Here is a 20,988-nt window from a genome sequence, read left to right as displayed (position 1 = left end):
TCTTTGCTCACACAGGCTGTTCATTGCTTCCCAGGGATGCTGTCCTTTTCTCTCTCCCTCTTGACAAAAGTGTGATTTCTCTTTTTTTTCTCATTGCAGGTTACCCGACGGGCTATCCCACCGCTGCCCCAGCCTACAACCCAAACATGTACCCAACCAGCAGCCCCGGCTACGCCCCAGGTGAGAAAACTCTGTATAGATACAAGGTTGGGTATGTTGAAGCATTCAGGAGGATTTACCTTCTGCTGCTCAATGTACAGAACGCAGCAGTTCCCTGTGCTTGTCAGCAAATACTTCCCAGGGAAAGGGTCTGTGTGAGGCTCTTCCCTTCCTAACTCTGCCGTTAACTTCACGCCTCCATTGGGAGTGTTTGTCTGTGTTGCAAAGTACTTTTGAGCACGAATTATATCTTAATACTAATCCCAGGAATTTTACAATCCTTCACATTGATGGCTTTTAATATGTTCTGAGTACCACATGCTCGTTCCCTGAGATCGCCTTCCCCTTCCCCCTGCTTGTCCTTCTCTTCTATGTCATACATGCAGATATGTCAGCAACCATGTCCTGTGTGGTGTCTGGATCTCCCATGCCATGTCTTTACTGCCCCCCACTTTCCTGTGGCTCTGACAGACTCTGGGTCTGTTCTAGTGTCTTCTTCTGTCTACCTCCTGCCCTTCACACCGCCCTAAAATGGCTCTTCCAAAGATGCAGCAAGCTCTTCCTGGCCAAACTCAGGAACTGCTCTGCCTTAGCCTTGGTGTCCTGATGAACTTGAGAGCACCAGATCCACTCTTCTCCATAAAATCTTGTTTTCCCTTGGCTTTCCCAGTTGGCCAGTTGTTTTCTACCTCTGCTGCAGTGTGTCCATTGGGACATACTTGTCATCTGCCTCTTCCAGCTTTCCGTGAAAGCTTGGCCAGGCTCTGTCCTTTATTCCCTTCTTCACTACTCCCTGTCTGTCTCTGTGAAAACTTCCTTGGAGGTACAAGGTTTTCGTTTTTCATGGAGGTCTTCATTTTTCACACCAGTCAGACGCTCTTCTGCCTCCTCCTTTGCAGTTCCTCTGAACCATCCTGCCAGCCAGGCTGATGGGTAATGCGTTCGTCCGCCGTAGCTCAGCCCCTACCCTGGACCCCTGCTCTCTCTGCCATCTCCAACCGTGGCAATTTCTCCTCCATCCTTCTGGAGAGCTGGTACAAAAGTAATTTCCCCAGTTCACTGCTTTAACTGTGGCATCCCCCTCTTTGCCTCCTGCTTTCTCATATCTAGCACAGGCTGCTTGTCTGTATTTACAGAACCAGCACCTACGCCATTCATTCTTGGCGTCCAGAGCCTTACTGCTCTTTCAGCTCAGCCAGCAATGTCCGTCCTGTTCACCTCTAACCTTCCCAGGCGTCTCCCTTGCTCCTTCTGCTCCTCTCACTGGAAGGAGGCTTCCCCTTACCACCCACAAAACCATTTCTCAGTTGAGTTTCTCCATTAGCCATGATATTTTTTGAGGTAAAACCCCATGACTAGACTGCTGAACTCCTTCCCTTCCCTGCTGTTGAGCACCGTCTCTGCACATCTCCCTTCTGTCTTGATTTACACTGTTCTCTTTCGGCCAAACGCATATCCAGCAGAGAAGGGTCTGGATGGAGGAGGGGACACACTCATCCAGGACCTTCCTGCCTGGCCAGAGAGAGCTGGAGAGGAGAAAGCCATCAAAGCATGTGGGTGGTGTGAATACAAACCTAGTGGTACCCTGTCCATCCCTTTGAGGTTGAGCACCTCGTCTACATGAGGTGAGGAGATGGGAGAATTGCTTGTAGCCAAGGGCTGCCAATGGTAGAAGATTCATGTAGGTTAGGACAGAATGTAAATTAATAGCAGGAGCTGCTGTCAAATAACTTCCAACAAGGACATTTTTTATTCCAGAAGAAGTGGACTTTCCACTGTTGTTAATCGGAGAAGTTACTCCGGAGGGGTAATTCCCACCTGTCCACAAGGAGTTGTCTTCACCACAGCACTGACTGACCAGGTTCTGTGCTTAATGAGGAATATTGGAGTTGGTCTGCTAAATCAATCACTTGGGTTTTTATGCTTTCAAGCCCAAACGTGGAAACCTTTATAGAAGTCTTCTTTCTTTTTGGAGCTGAAGACTTCTCTTAGGCCTCCACTCAGGAAATAACTGAAGTTAAACCTACATTTAAGTACTTCACTGAAACCAGCCTTTTGGAAGGACCGTGGTTCAGCTCTCGGCTTTCAGCCAAATTACCTGGGGGATGGGAACCTCTTGGCATGACAAAGGGTGGTAGAAACCCAAGGGCTATGTAGCAGTTTCAAAAAGTAACTTACCCAGAGTGGATTAAGTGAAAGGTACTATTATAAGAAAAGGAAATCTCGTGTTTACTAGAAATCTTGAGATCTTGTTGCCCAGAGCAGCTGTGGGTGCCCCATCCCTGGCAGGGCTCAAGGCCAGGCTGGACGGGGCTGGGAGCAGCCTGGGCTGGGGGGAGGGGGCCCTGCCCCTGGCGGGGGGTGGGACTGGCTGGTCTTGAAGGTCCCTTCCAGCCCAAACCCTTCTGTGCTTGGAATGTTATTTATTAGCTGTGGGGATTTTAGGCTATGGTGTGTTGTCCAAGCCTTTTCTTTAAGAGATATGGTCACATAGGTCAAATGCGAGAATTGGCGGCATCTGAACTGCGTTTGGAAAAGCATTTCTGAAGTCAGGACTGTGGCTTTTCTCATGTTGTTTATGAAAAAGCCCTGAAAAAAATCTCTTGGTCACCCATTTCTAAGCACACATTGGAGATGAAAAAGAGAATCTTTCCCTTTCTTTTAACTTCATGGCTTTTTGATTGGTCAAGATGTTTATTCTGAATGCTTTGCCTCAATAAAGCTGTGGGGTTTTAAAACTTCTGAATAAAGTCATCTCTTCAGCTAAGTGTTCAGTAGTCATCGGAGTGAAATAGATGCTTGTGTAATGAACGCAAATCCGGACTTTGTAGCAGGCTTGCTAAAACCCTTTCTCCACTGAATTGCCAAGTTTTCAGTCTCCAGGTTGTCATAAAATCAGTGGATCCCCACGCTCAGGAGCTTTCCAAGGCTGATGAAGCAACAATAAGGCTTTTGTTGCCAAAAACTTTTGGTGCTGTCTTCTGCATATCACAGTTTAAATTCACTGTTATTTTGCAAGGTTATTAAATAAGGCTGTTTACTGTAGATGACTCCGTAAGGGATCTGTTGTGGGGGTTTTTGGGTTTATGTGCTTCTGGTAGGGTATTTAGCTGCATTTCTTCCCACTAAAAATCTTAAGGTGTAATAGGAAACGAGTTTTGTTCCCCTATATGTGTGCTGGCCACCTTTAAATTCTCCTGAAGAGTATAACATTGGAAGAGGAAAGAGCTCCACAGTGGAATAAACCCCCAGCAACCACCAGAAATTTATTAGTAGCTTGTCCTGCCAGAGTCTGACAGTGTCCTCCCTGCTCAGCCAGGGATGTAAATCCTGAAGCATCCCTGCGTAATGGCCTGGACATGATAAAATGTCTTTTGTCCCCCGCCACTGCCTGTGCCTCCTGCAGGCAGCAGCTCTGCCACTGAGCAGGGAGATGGCCAAGGGGACGCCCAAGTTAGGGTGAGCGCCAAATCACTGCAGGACAAGGAATTTTTTGGGGTCTCTGTTGCTTCTTGTACATCTTGGACACCATCCTTGGGAGGCTGGAGTTCCTACTTGAAAAGAAAATTGAAAAAACCTTCAGAAACGCTGCGTTGCTATCTGAACAGAACACTCTTGTTTGCAAAACCTTGATGAAAGCCACACATTCCCCTTGGAAGATTTCATTTCAGCTCAGTTTAATTTTCCAGATTAAAAATAAGAAGAAGAAGAAGAAAAAAAAAAACAACTAGGAAATTTTCAGGTATTTTAAACAGCTTCAGCAATTGCTGCATGTAGGAAAGAATCGGTTCCCTTCAGGTGTTTAGACCTCAGGTCTCTAAACCTTCCAGCTCAGGTCCCACTGTATTCAGTGGAGAGAAAGAGAGACCAGAGAGACGTTTAGCCCATCACTGGGGACATGGTGCCTTTCTGTCCCACCAGGAGAGCTTGAGGTGCATCCTTCCTGGGATGTCCTTCATGCTCATGAGGAACAGGAACCCAAGGCAGGGCTTAGATGCTCTCTCGAGTAACTCTGATACATCGTCAAGATACCCTCAGAGAAGGATGGTGTTTTATGGGATTGCTTTCTTGGCGTAGGTTAGGATAGTAAGAATAGATGGAGAAATGGGACCCATCTGACATGTAAAAATGTAAAAGGTCCTGGAGTGGGCTGGAGGACAAGCCTCCATCTCTCAAACAAAGAAATTGCTTGCACAAGACAAGAAGGAGTTGGATGTCCCAACCCAGACAGCAAAGAAACAGTCAGGAAGTGCAGGAGGGAACAAGGACACACAGGGATAACCCTGGCAGTTGGGGTTCGCAGAGGTGGGCAGCAGCGAGCCCTTGGCTACCCCTTCTCAAGCCCCGTGGCTCCTGCAGCCAGCAGAGAGGAGCCCCCGCACTCAGCAGGGGCCGGGCTGTCCACCCGCCCTGGTCTCTGCTCCCTGAAAACAGCCACCTCGGCCTTCAGAAGTTTCCTTGCAATTGTTCAGTATGTAATAATCCGCCCCAAACCTTGTTAGTCAGCGGCTTTTATAAGCACAAAACCACGAAGACTTTGATTTTCCCCTACCTTTGTCCTAGTGGCTCTGGCTGTGGGTGTCCTCTCTTTCATTACAGATGCTTAACCTCCCCTGTGCTTTGATTCTTGCTATATTTTATCGCTACAATACTTTGCAGCAAGCAGTTCTGCAGATTAATTAAAGCTTGAGTTACTGATTTTTATTTTTTTTTCTTAAACTGATGCAAATAATTGTCTGTTGCTTTAGATTTGCATGATGTGAAAGGGGAAACGAAAGCCCTGGTCAATCTTCTTTGTGCCAGCCAGCCTTTTGTTCACTCCCCCGACGCTGCCTTCTGAAGTGCAGTCCTAATCTTTACTGACTTGCTTTCTCTAAAAAAGAAAAATCCTCTGATCATTTTTGTCCCTCCTCGCCAGATCTTTTTGTTACGCAGCGTAATGCTCAAGCAAGAAAGCCTGTGCAGCTGTCTTGACATTTAAATTTCATTTCTCTGTTTATGATGCTCCGAAAATACTTTTAATTGTTTCCATATTAGAAATCTAATGTCCAGAATGCTGACAGGTCATTTTGTGTTGAGAACAAAAATCTTCTGGTGCGTAACGCAACGTAACTAAGCACTGAATTAGTGAGGAAATGATGAAGATCAGAATTGGTGCTCCTCAACCCAACTCCTCTTGCGCAGAAACCTTCCTCCCCATAAACAATCACGCAGCGCTTGAAATCAATGCAATTTAATACCGCGGCAGGGTTTTTTTCCCCACTGTTTGGAGATTTATCTCGTAGGAGGCATGGTTCAGAGCCCTCAGATTGCTCGTGTGCAGCCGGGAGGAAAGATGCTTGCCTGGACTCTGCTGTGCTCAGGCCAGCGGCTCGGGAACTGGGGATGCGCAAGTGCCGGTTAGGGGAGGAAAAAAAAATAAAAAAAAAGCCTGTGTGATTCTGTGAGTGAGGATGGCATCCATCAAAATTATGTTTAGAGGCAGAGCAAAGGCTACAGAGGCAATCCTGGCTCAGACCGAAATTTAGAAGCTTTTTCAAGCTACTTGCACCTCCCTGCCAGTTTTTACTGAATTAGTGGGTTTTTAGATCCCGATTCTTTCACGGGCGAGATGCCACTTTAACAACTCTGGGAAGCAGCCGTGGGCTGCGCTGCTCAGGACCTCCCAGCATCACACCCCGTGTTAGTGGCCACTTCTCTATGGCAAACAGACTTTCAGGAGGAAAAAATAAGAATTTTGGAGAGATAACTAATGCAAAATAAGCTCCATATAATATTCCAGCAGTGGGTACATGCGACAGAGTGGGCAGCATCCTCTCAACTGTGTTAAATGGAATTGGGTTAAAGCAATACTGTGGTTTGGCGGCTGAGTGAAAACCGGTCATCTGTGTCGGTATGGAGAGCGTTCCCTCAAATTGAATCAGCTGCTGTCATAGAGGAGGCTGGAAATAACCCCGCTGCTGAGAACATGCTGCTGGGGTTCATGCTGTCCATCAAACATACTGGGAATCAGAGGGGATCAGCTTTATTTTTAATATCCTCAATTCTGAAACAGCAGGCTAATTCTAAATGTATTTTTTAAGGAATTTTCCATGTTGAGCCTTTAGCTGCCTTGCTGCAGAAAGAGATGCTGTGTATTCCCAACAGAATTGCTGCTCCCAAAGGCATCCCGTCCACCAACAAGGGTCTTCTGTTTCCACCCTCCTGGGCTGGGAGGTGGGTGGTACCTGCTGGCAGAAATCCTTCAGGATCACTAAAAAAGCAATCACAAACCGAAGTTTCACCTGCTTGGATATTCTGAGTCTCCCTGTGTAGCCAAATGTGCCCCTTCGTACTCCTTGGAATAGAGGTCGGAAAGGGTGGGCAGAGCAGCCTTTACTTGTGACTGCTGAATTTGTGGGTTGTAACTGAGAGCAAGCTGTCAGTCTTGACAGAAACTGTTCTGTACAGGCTCGATCCCCCTCTCTGGATCCCCCTGAAGGTGTTCCTCTGGCGAGCTCTCCGTGGTTAGGTGTCTGCTGCCCCAAACCTCATGAGTTTTGCTTGGCTTCCATCCAAACTCTTAGCAAGACACCAAACATCAAGTGAAGATGAAGGCTGCCCGCTGCTCCCGCCCTCGGTGTGGTCCACCCCAAGCGAAGAGAAGTGTATCGAGGGTTGTTCATTTTCAAAGTCTATTTTTCAAATACCTGCTACTTATGTGCCATCCGCTTTTGTCCTTGATGTCCTCCAAATGCTCACGCTGCAGGCCCTGGCACCACAGTGGAAGTCAGCAGTGCTTATGCTCTTCTGTTGACCTCAGGATTCCCAAGACCCTGGGATCCACGTGGAAAATTAAATGATTTAGTGCCCCAAACTCTGTAATGGCCTCAGTCAGGGAAGTAGAAGGAGACAGGGAGAGGAGCTTGGAGAAGTACAGAGTCCCCTTGGTCCATGCAGGTCCAGCAGTGGTGAGGAAAGGAAAATGGTGACGGAACCAGTCTTTGATTCTTCCCTCTTTCAGTGTCGGGTATCTGGTGAATATTGGCTTATGTTTAAGCACCAAAAGGATGACAAATTCTGCACCGGTTTGTTTCAGAGCAACCCTTCTCAAGGCCTAGGTAACAGCCAGCCACTGCACTGCTTGCGAAGTTCAGCCTAAGGAGCCCTGCATCAAACAAGGGAATTTATTTCTTTCCATCCCCATTGATGGAAACAACACAAGTTTCTGCCTTGTGTAATTTCCCTGTTGCATTTTCCCATATTTGTTAGAGGGAGAGGCACGAGGCAGGCTACAGAATCACTGCAAACACTGGAATTGCAAAACCTTAAGCTTGCAATAAGCTTAGTTATTTAGGACAGTGTTATAAAAAAAAATAAAAATTCCTTTCAAGCATGTAAAAATGAATGCCTAAAATTACTTTACTGCAGACACATGGGGTACGCCAATTTAAAAAAAAAATAAAAATGTATGTCTTCATTAAGCCTGGTGCATGGTCCCTCCCAGGCATTCTTTCTTCCTGAGATGGTTGTTTTGTTTTAACTTCCTTCGTTAAAGCATGCCTTTTTATTTTCCTGAAAGTAGGGCACACACTTTTCGCAGGCTGGCTTATGCTTTAACTGTATTTATTAATAATGCAGGGGAGAATAATGCTCTGCAGCCATTACTCCAGTGCCTTCACAGAGCAGAACAGAGATTTCTGAAATCAGCCTCAGAAATTAGGGGTCTCTGTGAGGCTGTGGTGGGACAGGGCAGAGGCTCCGATCCCCCATTCCTGCTTCTCGAGCCTCCCTGGAGGGGAAGCGTAGGCATCATGTTGCCCCATCTAAGTGCTCTGACCCATTCTCTATAGGTGCCACCAACTATTTGGATATGGCATCATCTGCTTTGTCCTTTTGCTGTGATTCTGTACTCCAGTTAATTCATGGAATTTTCTTCAGGCACACCTGGTTGATATTTTTCCTCTTTTCCACTTAAAATATGTCCTGGACATTATTACCATGATGGCTAGAGGTCCTCGCAGGGAGACAGACCAGTCCCAGCACTGCAGAGACCCACATGCAGGTCACGTTGCCATTTCCCACCGCTAGATTTGGCAGGGATCCAACAGATAACAAATAAAAGCTCTTAATTTTTCATTAAACAGCATAGGCAAGAGGCTAAACCAAATCTTGAAGAGACTGGTAGGAGATAGATCTTAAATGATATTAGAAAGTCACAACTGGATTGTAACCTCTGGGAACTGTAGCTCTTGCAACGGACCTGGAGATATTAATGTCCCTAAAAGCCTCCTCTGGGGTTCACCTTTTGTGTAGTTTTAAGTGATGGATTCTCTGAGGATCCGTGATTTCATGTACAGAACATGCATAGCTACGGCAAGCTCCCAGCCATCTCAGACCCAAATTACTGCCATTTTTTGGTAGCTCTAATGTGGAGAGGAGAAACCGCAGAGGAAGGATTCACGTAACGTCTAAATAAATAGCCTCATCAGTTTTGGAGAGTAGAACCTTTGTGAAATCCAGAGGCACAAATTAATCTGATTTTGAATAAAAGCATAAAATGAGAGTATTCCTGTCTCAGCGCTGGGAGTTCACTCCCGAGTGTGACGTTCAGGAGTGCAGGTACCATGGAAAACAAAGCAAGGCAGTTTGGAAATCCTTAATAACTTGCAAACCTTTGGGGGAGGGGACAGGCTCGCAGTAGAACGTCATTGGTACTCGAGCGGAGCAGAAATTGTGCTCCGAATTTCTCACTTCCCACAAACCTCTCCTGGTTTTCTCCTGAAGAAGGTGAGGAGGGAGGAGCGCATTTCTACATCTCCAGCAGCAGAGCACCAGCCAGCCAGACCTTGCACCCATAAACATCCCGGCACAGCTGATGATTGCCGCGCTGTCCAGTAAAGCATCACTGCTGGGTGTCCTCCATGTGCCCGTAGTGTAGAGGAACGAAGGCAGGTTAATTATCATTGATAATAGACAGCTGTGGGCTGGCTTCAGGGGCGGGGGTCGGCTGAAGTAGATACGGTGCAGCTGTGGCTGGTTCTGTTAAGGGGTTAAATAGCTCTAAGGGGGAGGGAAGAGGAGCAGCAGATGAAGAGAGAGTGGAAGAAGCAGAGGGAGGGGAGAGCTCCTTGGATGGAGGAGAGGCAAGAAGCAGAGGGACTGGCCTGAAGAGTATGAAGAAACAGCAGGACAGTAGAATCTGACTGATGGTAAAAGCCTTGCTGCAGCCTGGTGGCTTGTTGGTGCTGCGACACCGTAGTTCTGTCCTGCACTGGGAGAGTGCTCTCGTGAGGTTTTGGTGGACCAACAGGCTGGCAGCAGTTTTTCTCCACTTTGTCGGGGCAGCAGTGTCCATCCATTAGGACCTGTGTTGCAGCTGGTGGGGGCTGTGGCCATGGCACAGACTCCTCCTTGGCCTCCTTAGTCACTCGTCCCCAGCTTCCAGCCCTGTGGCAGTCTGTATTTTCAGTTGCGTCTTCTGAGATGGTTTATTAAGAGTCTGAGCAGGCACAGAGGTGTTGGAGGGGTTTGAAATGTCATTGGTCTTGCCTTTGGGCTGCAGAAAGGTTTACAAGCCCTGACCAAGTCATAAAGTCCCTTCTGTGGGGCTTAACACTGAGCCCCTCGGGTGTAGGAACTTGCTTGGGAGAAGGAGTTATGAAGTGCAGCTTTAAAATGTCTTCAGGTATGACTCCCTTGGGGCTGACAGGATGATAAGGAAGCCACCACCACCTCCTCCTGTGGGCCATGGTGTCGCTCCCAAAGAGCTCCTCTTTCTGACCAGGATGGCTTTGTCTGACCTTGGCTGGTTCTGCTACCCAAAACAGTCCCCGTCTACAGACTTGCACCTCTCTTGTTCCTCTCTTACCCAAAGGTCCTTCTTTGGTTTTCTCCAGAAGTCTCTTCCGTTGGCAGATCTGACCCAAAATCCCTTTACCACATCTCTGGGGAAATCCCACCTGCCCCTACCACCACCCACGTGGGGAGAAGGGGATGTACCCTGACCTCCAACCTTCTAGAGATCTTGAAGAATTCAGTCATTGGTGTAGAGAGAGTATGTTGACAGTCCACCTTCTACATTTACAAAAAATACCTTTAAAGCAGCCATGAATTGCTGATTTTCTTTGACTCCAGCAGCTGCATCATTTGACCTCCTTTACCCTCCACAACTTCACAGCGAGGTCTAACCGCACAGCGGCTTGCTGAGGACTGCTCAGCCCTTGCTTGGGGGTTTTTTTCTGAGCGTGTGAAATACGTCCTGCAGAACATGGAAAATGTGGAGCTTATTTCTTTCGTGCTGACGGCTAGAGCAGCTTGGTGAGCTGTCATTACTGGCTGAGGCTTTCAAAAGATGCATGCGCTCCGGTAGGAGGTGGTGGGACTTCAACCAGAGGTGGTGGGGGCCACCATTTGAGGTTAGTCTGAAACAAAAAGTTGGGATGGATCAGTAGTTTCGGGTGGGGGTGTGTGTGTAAGAAAAACAGAAAAAGACCTGTTTAAGCCTTTCCTGGTGGTATCAGCTTTGGGAAGGAGCCTGGTTGTAGGCTTGCGTTTACGATCTGCTTTCTCTGTAGATGTGCTCCAGAAAGCCTGTGGTGTAATGGCAGTCCTTAGATGAGCACTGGTAATGTGTTTGGCTATAGGATAAAGGTATAGCCAGGGCTGGCTCGGCACACAGAGGTGCATTATGGCAGTTAGTATCAGATCATTTCCTCTTTCGGAAAACTTAAGACCCGCAAAATGACCGAATTCCGTCAGTCCCATCTCAAATACAACAAGATTTGGTTCTTGAGATTCTTCTGGGTTATCTCACTTGGCTTCATAAATACTTTTCCGCAAACTGGGATACAGGGCGACCTGCTCAAAGCCACTGCTTCTGCTGACTGGCCTTTCCAAGAGTGTCCAGGGACCACCCAAAACGGTCATAGAATCACAGAACCACTTCGGTTGGAAAAGTTCTTTAAGATCATAGTCCAACCATTAACCCAGCACCACCAAGGCCACCACTGAACCATGTCCCCACACAGCCTGTCTACGTGTATTTTAACCCCCCCATGGACGGTGCCTGCACCCCGTCCCCGGGCAGCCTGTGCCAGCGCTTGGCCACCCTGTCGGGGAAGACATTTCTCCCAGTGCCCACCCTGAACCTCCCCTGGTGCGGCTGGAGGCCGTTCCCTCCTGTCCTGCCGCTGGTTCCTTGGGAGCAGAGACCGACCCCCCTCGCTGCAGCCTCCTGCCAGGCAGCTGTAGGGAGCCAGAAGGGCCCCCCTGAGCCCCCTTTTCTCCGGGCTGAGCCCCCCCAGCTCCCCCCGCCCCCCCAGAGCTGTGCCGCAGCCCCTTCCCCAGCCCCTGCCCGGCTCTGGACACGCTCCAGCCCCTCCGGGTCTGTCTGGGGGTGAGGGGCCCAACGCTGAGCCCAGGGCTCGAGGGGCGGCCGCACCAGGGCCCAGCACAGGGGGACGGGCACTGCCTGGCCCTGCTGGCCACGCTGCTGCTGACACCGGCCAGGGCGCTGCTGGCCGCTGTGGCCACCTGGGCACACTGGGGGCTCATGCCCAGCCGGCTGCCGACCAGCCCCCCCAGGCCCTTCCCTGCCGGGCAGTTCCCAGCACTGCAAGGGGTGGTGGGATGGTTGCAGCAACCAGTACCTTGTCTACTGGTGGTACATGCTATGCAAGCATCTCAAAGGGTTTTACTGTGAATAAAACATCTTGCAGACAGGGCTCAGCCTGTTTTCCAGCTGGGAAGCGCAAGCCCAAGGACAGCTGTTCCTGGTTTGTATGCACGGAGGTGACCAGTGGTATCTGGGGAGGGATGGTGGCTCTGCTGGCTGTGTCCCCCAGGTGTAGATCTTCATGCAGGTCACTTAGCTCAGGAAACCAGTCCTTTGGGGTAGGTAACTTGTTTGCTGCAATACACTGTTCAAATCGTCCTTCCACGGGCAGCAGGTGGGGCAAGAGGAACCGTGGGGAAGGATAGCTGTCCTTAAAAGGGGGGGTGGGGGGCAAGGGAGCAGCGAAGTGGTGCAAATGGGACATAAATGCAGGAAGCTGTACCTTCATTGCTCTGTGTGACACCACTTCTCTTGTCTCCACTCCAGCTACACTTCTGATGAAGCAAGCCTGGCCACAGACCTCCTCCTCCTGTGCCACGGAGGGCACCTTCCACCTCCCCGTGGACACCGGGACCGAGAACAGAACTTACCAGGCTTCTTCTGCAGCATTCAGTAAATAAACCTTTTCCTCTGGGGTTTTGCTTGGTTGTTTTAGGCCCATTTGCACCCCCACCCCCCCCCCCCCGCCCCCCCCGTGGGTTATTTTGGGTCAGCCTGTTTGCAGTGAATGCGGTCACTCATGTCTGGGTGCTGAGCCCTCACGCAGGTGAGGGTGCTGCGGGTCCTGGGGCTGCTTGCTGGCACCCTGTAGCAGATCCGTCACCTGCTGCTGCCCGAGCTGCCCCGTGGGAGCATCGCGCTGCTGCTTCGATTCCCTTTCGGGGGTGGAATTTTGCAGAGCTCTTGGGTGGTTTTTTTTTCTGCTGAAAACAAAGTAGCATCCCTGCACCGTGTATGTTAAAACCATGAAGGAGCATGCACAGGGGAGCGCTCACCCTCCGAGCGCTCCTTCTGAGGAGGAAGCCCCAGTGGGGAAGGGTGACAGCCTCTCTTCTAGCTGAGCGTTTGGTCCCTAGGAGCAACCTGGGGTTGTTTGCAGGCGCAACCTGCGGTGGTGATGCTCTGTGGTTGAGCGGAGCCATGTGCGTAGGAAAACCGAAGGGAGATCACTTCCTATTCCCTTAAAAGCAAAAGAGAGAATTCCAAAATGAAGTGTGATTTTCACGGCACCCCAGTGAAATTCCCACCTTTTGACTCAAACTGGCGGAGCAGAGGCAGGGGAGGAGATGCTGCTTAGGGATCGGAGTCAAACAGGCTTTTCCAGGCGGAGCCTTGGAATCTCATCCCCTGGGAGCCCAGTAGTGCCTTCGGGAGGGGTGGTAAGGTCCCTGATAAGGGCCCGGTGCTTCCCTTGGTATGTGGGGTGCCCCCTGGCCCCTGCCCTACTGCTCTTGCCTGCTTTTGTCCTGTGTTGCTGCTAAAGCTCGGGCACGGCCAGCGTGGGATGCACTGCCAGCAGGAGGTGGGACCACTCCTAGGCTCAAAATGCCAAAGTAACCTTCCAAACAGAGAGAAAGGAGGAACTCCCTGTTGTATCTGGAGAAAAAAAAAATACAAGCTACCTTGAAAGTGACTTTCCACAGGCCATGTTTGCAAGGCTGGGACCGCTGTGCCCATGCACACACATGGGTTGAAGCGTTCCTCGCCATCTGTATGCTCCAGGCTCCCTTTTTGTGCTAAATTAAATCATTTACAGAGTGAGATGAGAGGAAGAAATATAGGAGGTTTTTTTCTTGATGAAAACAATTGTTAAAAATGAACTTATTAAAAGGCTTTGGGAGACTTTCTCTTTGGAAAGGGACATCCCTACCATTCTTCGGGGTAGGGGCTGTACACCTGACGTGGTGCATGGGCTTTGCATCGCACCTAGTTCCATGCCAGACCAGATTTGACCGTGTTGTAGGTGTTTGGAAAGTGTCAGCTTGTAATTAGTAGAAATGTGGCAAAATTCCCTTGGAGTTGAACCCACCCCTGGGTGGGATTCCTCCTCCCCGTTGCATCTCTGTGCTGCTGCAGGTGAGATTCCTCCCTCAAAGTCAGAGAGGGCAGGAGCAGGTACTGGGACGGCAAAGGGTCTGGGGTCAAAATGTGGCGGTAGGCACCCAGTGTGGGTGATGGAGATCGGTAATGCAGCCACCAGCCAGACCCATGCAGACTGGCCTCGCTTCCAGAGAACTGGCTTGGGCACATTTAATTTGGAAATTAAAATTAAGAGATAAAGCCTTGTGGTTTGATTTGCAGAGGCGCTTCAGGCTTACAGCTGCAGCTAGCTTTGCCACATCGCTGCTGGGAGACGCTGCCTCAGGTGCAGGCTCTGAAAAATGGGAAGCATTTCAGGTTGGGCATCCCAAATAGGTTCTGCCTGTCGGCTCGGTGTCTCCTCGCCTGGGTTTTGTTCTTGGGGAACGGCCTTCCCCGGGTGTCTAGTGGCAGGATACGGGTCAGAGCTTACTCATGAGCATCAGCAAGGTGTCAGATCTGGGTGGAGAAGAGCCAAGGAGAAGCCTGGGAGATGAGAGTCCCTTCTGTTCCCAGGGTGAAGAGTGCCCACCAGTATGGACTGGAGCTGCAAGCTGAACAGGGATAAATGCAAATAAATATGCACTAGCTGCTCAGCACCTCCCCACATCTGCAACAGCAAGGCAGGAAAGGTGCTGAGGGCTCCACTGGGCTCTGAACCTGCAGTGCAAGACCATGGTGAGACACGTATGAATTTAAAGGCTGGGTAAGGGCTGCCCAGGTGCCTTCATCCTGGTCTTGCCTGGAGTGTGGTGATGTGCCTTTGCCTCTTTGTCTTTTTGTCCTCTAATGATGGGTTTTCAGAGCTTGGTTTTGCCTGAGGTATTTTGTTCTGTTGCTTAGATGCTCCAGTTGAGATGGGGGAGGTCATAAACACAAAGCTTTGCACGCGGTAGTCAGCGAGGTTATAGATCTTATGGTCATTTCTGCCCTAGAGCCTCCTGTTGGCTCTGGCGGGTGAGGACAGTGGTGGCAGTGACAATGTGCCAGGGAGAACTTAGAGTCAATGCAAGCCTGCCAGACCTCCCCCATGGTGTCCCTGTGCTCACCACTCCAAAGATGTTCCTCCGGCCCCCTGGGTGCAGGGAAGGTGGACGAACAATAAAGCCGGGGAAAAAGGCTGGAGGAGGATGCGCCAAGCTGCAGGGCAGTGGCAGAAGCAGGACCAGATACCTGGAACCGGTCAGACTGGGCCATGCAGCCCATGTAGAACCTCCTAGAGCTGCTCGCAGCTGCTTACTTCTGCCCACCATCAGTCCCAGTGTGAGCCCCAGGTTCCACCCTGCTGCTTCTTCAGGGGACCTGCCTTCTGCTCCCAGCTGGGATGCACTGAGCACAGCCTCCTAGGCACAGCTCGCATTTACTGAAAGAAAGCAAATCTGGTTTTAGAATCGGAGAATGGTTCGGGTTGGAAGGAACCTTCAAGTTCATCTTGTTCCACCCCCTGCCTGGGGCAGGGCCCCCTCCCCCCAGCCCAGGCTGCTCCCAGCCCCGTCCAGCCTGGCCTTGAGCCCTGCCAGGGATGGGGCACCCACAGCTGCTCTGGGCAGCCTGGGCCAGCGCCTCGCCGCCCTCACGGGGAAGGGTTTCTTCCTCATGTCCAACCTAAATCTCCCCTCTCTCAGCTTCAAGCCATTCCCCCCTGTCCCACCACTCCCTGCCCTTGCCCAAAGCCCCTCCCCAGCTTTCCTGTCGGCCCCTCCAGGCACTGGCAGCTGCTCTAAGGTCTCCCCGCAGCCTTCTCCTCCCCAGGCTGCACAGCCCCAGCTCTCCCAGCCTGTCCCCACAGCAGAGGGGCTCCAGCCCTCTGACCAGCTCCGTGGCCTCCGACGGGCCCGCTCCAACAGGTCCGTGTCCCTCTGATGCTGAGGACCCCCGAGCTGGACGCAGCGCTGTGGGGGGGTCTCAGCAGAGGGGAGCAGAGGGGCAGAGCCCCCTCCCTCGCCCTGCTGACCACGCTGCTGGGGATGCAGCTCAGAAAGTACAATTGCCTTTCTGGGCTGCAAGTGCCTATTGCTGACTTGTGTCTAGTTCTTAATCTACCAGTATTCCCAAGTCCTCTGCAAGGCTGCCCTCCATCCATTCGTCCCCCAGCCTGCATGGATACTGGGAATTGCCCTGACCCAGGTGCAGGACCTTGCACTTGGCCTTGTTAAATGCCATGAGGTTCACCCAGGCTCACTCCTAAAGCCTGCCCACGTCCCTCTGGATGGAATCCCATCCTTCCAGTGTATCGACTGCAGCACTCAGCTTGGTGTCACCTGCAAATCTGCTGAGGGTGCACTGAGTCCCACCATAGACTTCGTTAATGAAGGTATTGGTCTTGGTCCCAGTACCAGCCCTTGAGGGACACCACTCATTACTGGTTTCCACTTGGACATTGAGCTGTTGTGTAACTGGATGTGGCCATCCAGCTGTTATCCATCTAAGGAATCATGCCTGTGGTGAACCCTTCATGTATAGACAAGAGGAGATGGTGATACAAAATTCATCACAGAGCTTTTCCCCCCCCCACCTGCCTTCATGCTATTATAGAAAAATTTATTTGTGCAATTCAGAGCACTTCTGTGTTACAAGATCAATAAGGTTGAGATTTCTAGAGTGGCGCGAGGGATTTAATCAGCAATTTTAATAGAAGCTGGAGCTTAAAGGCTCGCTATTGCTTTTAAAATCCCAGCCTGCTGCTGAACTGCGAAGCAGCAGAAGCATGGGCTGTGCCAACCTTCTAATCCTAATAAGGTGTTAGATGGTCATAATTAGGCTTTAAAATTAGCTGTCAGACATGCTTTTGTGAGTGGAGCCTCCATCATCTTGTGTCACTAAAACTTGATGATATGTCATTTTTACCCACAAATTCTTGTTTTTTTTCCTGATTTATAAACATGGAAGATTACATCTGTCTGGGCTATTAAGTTTACTACCTTTTTTAATATTGTAGCTGAATTGTCCATGATTCAGCAATCTCGTAACTGCAAGCAAGCTTTAGCATCCAAGGCAATGAAAACCACACAGCCCAAGCTGGTCCACATCTCCAGATGCCCATCAGAAATGAAGCCTGATGCCGAGAACCAGCAGCCTCCAAGGTCTTTGAAAAAAGGAGTTCAGAACAGAAAAAAATCCATAAGAGTGAAAAACAGGAGGTTGGTTGGTCTGTGGGTGACGCTGGGCTCCTGGAGGACCTCACGATGGAGGAGTCTCCACTTCTGCTGTGGCAAATACAGCTGGTTCAAACCTGCGTTCCCTCTTGCTGCTTCCATCTCTCGTTTAAAGATAGTTGCTCCTCTGCTAATGTGAGTCAGAAGAAGGGTCACAGCTATTCTGCTGTTTAATTAACACATTTTTTTCCAATCTGCAGCAATCAGGAGGTGGCGAGATGCTGTTTGGGAGTTCCTAGAAAGCTCCTTGTTATCTTCACGCTGTTTCAGTGCTGGGTGGATAATATGGGACATTAGCACTGAAACCTTAGCTTTCATTAATTGCTGCACTGAACACTGGTTGAGTAAATTAGCTCATTATATTTGAGTGTTTAGACATCTCATCACTGGGCTGAGCCTTGACTTCTCCTCTCCATCCTACACAGTCTTCAGGGCCCGTTTGCTGTAAGGATGATTTCTTCCAGCCCTCCTGCAAGAGCTGGCTACCGTTTCTCACCAGCCATCCCAGCCCACGTGCTGCTTTTCCTTGCTCATGCAAGCAGACCTTTCACCATTTCCATTTTTGTTAACCATTGATCGAGCGGTGACCAACACCTTGATGCTTTCATGGCACACTTGATGCTGTCCAGGGTGTCCCATGGGCAGCAGCTCAGCTTTTAGTCTACCCTAAAAAAAAAACCCCACCCACCCTTAAAGCACAACTTTAAGTAGTCTTGAATTCAGCACTTAAGTAATAATGTTTCAGGGGCAACTTCACGCAGCCTTCCTTGGAAATGCCTCTGAAGGTTGGGAATTCAGGTGCCACATATCCTTGGTGCAGGTCACACCTCCTTTACATGCTGTACCTGCCATGAGGTCTTACGGTACTTTGCTGCCACGTAGCAAGAACTGGATTATCATGGACCTGCTTAAATCCACCCCTTTCTTTTCAGAGAGCAAAATTGGTGGAGGATATGGGGGTCGACCTCATATTCATCACAAGTCAAAAGGTGGAAAGGTACCTTGAAAGGAAACGGAAGAAGAGCAGAGATCCTTATGGGATGTCCTCACTCTGGGGAAAACCTTTAAAAAAAGGGACAAATGTGATCAGACTTGCATTAAAGGGTCTTGAGCTGGTACCGGTGGATCTTCCTGGAAGGAAAACAGAGTTTTGTAAGCACCAGACAGCTCAGCTCTTAATGCAAATAGCAGGAAAACCCCAAAGTGACACCCACAGCCAGCAGGCCAGCTGATGTCGCGTTATCCTTGAGGTTGTCTTTTGTTAGGTTAGGTTTATTTGGGGGGACAAATCTCCGTGTTTCGGAAAGGATTCTTCATTTTAGTTTGTTCCCCGTATACTCACCATCTCCTAAATGCTGCAAGCTAAGTTAAGGCTTCTCATAAAGGGCCTTTGATAAAGTGTAAATCTGGGACTTGGATGCTCCAGCTGAACAGCCTGATGGGATGATGGGGAAGACTGGGAGATGCTGAAGTCCATTTGCTTTTCCTTCTGTCCGAACGGAATAAAGTCAAAACTTGCAATCTGCCATAGCAGGATCACAAGCATTGCAAAGGCATCCCTGGCTGCCTGTGCCTGCCCAGCCGCTGCCCTCGCAAGCCCCCGCTACCCCTCCCGGCTTGCCCGCAGCCTGCCGTGCCTCTTCAGTGGCTGTTAATGGCAATAAAGCAGATTTGCTGCTTTTGTCACTAATGCAGATAGGCTGCAGGGATCAGGACAGGCATAAAGGTGCTTGAGCATCACTTGAGGTTGCCTTTCCCACCTGCAGGGTGAGCTGGTGGTCGCAGCCCTCCTTTGCAGGAGAGGAAACTGCTCGGCACCGTCCGTCTTCATGAAATACTTTTAAAAAAAAATAATAATCCATCATTTTCACCTTAGTATTAAGGCATGGACCATCAGTGTGGCTGCTTTTCCAGTCATTGCTTGGGGATATAGGCAGGGGATGGCAATACTGTACTATGAAATTAGATCCTCCAGCAATTAAATTCTGGGTTAGCCCATCATACCCTGAGCGAAAAAGGTGAAAGGACAAAAATCTGGGGAGGACAGAAGGGAAAACATTCTTCTCCTCAAGTAGATGTACAGAGACAGGTAAGTAGGTGTGGGATACTGCTGTCTTAGCGCTTTAAGGGCTGGTTGAGTCCCATCAAGTCATGCCTTGAGCGTTGGGAATACTCATCAGCTTGATGCCTAGCTTAGGCAATGTGGGGAAAGCCATGCTGGGCTGGGTGGAGGATGCAGCCCCAGCTCCAAGGGGCTGCATGCTGGGCTCGGAGGTCTCAGCTTGCTGGGTTTCATGGGATGTCAGTAGATTCTGGTGCATTTTGGTACATCTCCTCCTTGCTGAGTAATGCCCGGCAAGCAGCTGGTGCATCGCGAAGGGCAGCTGGGGTTGCTCGTGTGCGGGGTGGATCATCTTTGCAGCTGTAAATCCTCACCCTAACTTGGACTACTCTTGCCTTTGCCAGGGTACACTGCGGGGACTCCCTACAAGGTCCCACCGGCCCAGAGTAACAACGCACCTCCTCCCTACTCACCGTCTCCGAATCCGTACCAAACCGCTATGTACCCCATCAGAAGTGCCTATCCACAGCAGAACCTGTACACCCAGGTAGGTGCCTCGCCAGCCGCTGTGGCAGCTCGCCGCCTCGCTCACCGGCGTGCAGATCCAGCCCGAGGTTCCTGCAGAGCTTCATCCTTGGCTGTCAGGACTGAGCACCCACGCCCTGGCAGGACAGAGGTGCTTGTGGCAGGGCTTGGTGGGTTTCTGGCATGCTGGAGTCTCTCTCCTGCCTCCTCCGTAGGATGCTCTGGATGAGGCATGGTCTTGCAGGGTTGTCTGTGTGCAGCAGAGTCAACATGGTGGCATCCCATGGCTTGGCCAGGTTCGGGAATCGGGTTCCTTCCTCCAAAATCACACGCCTGACTGACGGGGCTCGGTGTCTCCAGGGCGATCCCTGCACCCACCTCTCCCCACCCTTCCCTGATCTCGGTGTTGCTCTTCCCCAGGGCCACAGGTCAGTCTGGGTCACCCTGAGGTCCATTTGCTGTTGGCTGTTGGTATCTCATTCGACTTGCGTTGCCCTCCTGCCACCTCCCATGAAAAAGCCCCTGTGTCACCTTCACCAGCACAAACTACTTCAGGCGTGACCCAGATTGGTGTCCTCATGGAGCAGCTCCTCCTCCAGCACTTGGATGGGTTTCCAGTACCATCTTCTCCGCTCCTGCATTGCCATTACCTCCAGCTACGTGCTGGGGCCAAGATCCTCCACAGGGATGCAATTCAGGGCAGATGTCCTCTGAAAATCACCTTGATGCCCCTTCCCGCTGAAGACCACAAGCTCCTCAGAGCAATCTGGCCTTATGGCTTCCCTGGCTTTTCCCCTCCTCTTTAATGGCAAATAACCAACTTCTCCGGCAGCTACAACTTCATGAACCAGTTTCTCTGTGCCTTGCTGAGACCGGAGCATCTCCTCCTGCTGATTTTGTCCGCTGTCACCTCTCCTCCCATTAAGTGAGCATTTCAGAAGCCACTGGGGTCCCAGCCTGTCCCTGCACACTGGTTCTTCTCTGATCCCAGCCACAGCAGGAGGGTGGCATCAGCTTCACAGTGCCCACCAGCAGGCCTGGGATGGAGCAGGGCTTGCAGATGCCGTTTCCTCATCTCTCTTTCCCAGGCTCCGGCAAATGAGAGTTTCAACAGCCTGGAAACGTGGGAGGCAGTGACGGTGAGAAGATGCTTTGGTAGATCCTTTCAGCACGTTGTGCTTGCAGCACTCAGCGCCTGGGATGCTCCTTCTCTGCAGCCAGTTTCTGAGTCGCCTTTTCTTCATGGGCTGATTTTTTCTTAGCATGTCCTTCTCTTTCCCCAAGGAAATGCCTTTCAGCATCTGCATTTTCTCCTATCAACATTTGTAGCTCCTGAAAGGAAGTAATTTAATAGTTCACCTGCATCTCTTTCTCCCCTTAATCCATGCCTTCAGAGGTTCTCTGATGGCTTT

General features: G+C 50.3%; 1 protein-coding gene across 6 annotated transcripts in view; it reads left to right on the top strand.

Annotated features, from left to right (window-relative positions):
• Positions 1-20,988, top strand: part of FAM168A (family with sequence similarity 168 member A) — a 220,458-nt gene that overhangs the window by 193,311 nt on the left and 6,159 nt on the right. For all 6 annotated transcript variants that reach the window (XM_055802028.1, XM_055802023.1, XM_055802024.1 and 3 more), the window contains 3 exons: positions 100-180; positions 12,242-12,367; positions 19,456-19,598. In XM_055802028.1, coding sequence (XP_055658003.1) covers positions 100-180; positions 12,242-12,367; positions 19,456-19,598 — 350 coding nt within the window. The remainder of the gene's footprint in view (positions 1-99; positions 181-12,241; positions 12,368-19,455; positions 19,599-20,988) is intronic.

This window comes from Falco peregrinus, chromosome 4, assembly GCF_023634155.1.
Source record: "Falco peregrinus isolate bFalPer1 chromosome 4, bFalPer1.pri, whole genome shotgun sequence".
NCBI lineage: Eukaryota > Metazoa > Chordata > Aves > Falconiformes > Falconidae > Falco > Falco peregrinus.
Note: the sequence above shows the minus strand (reverse complement) of the source record. Positions and strands in the feature narration are given on the sequence as shown.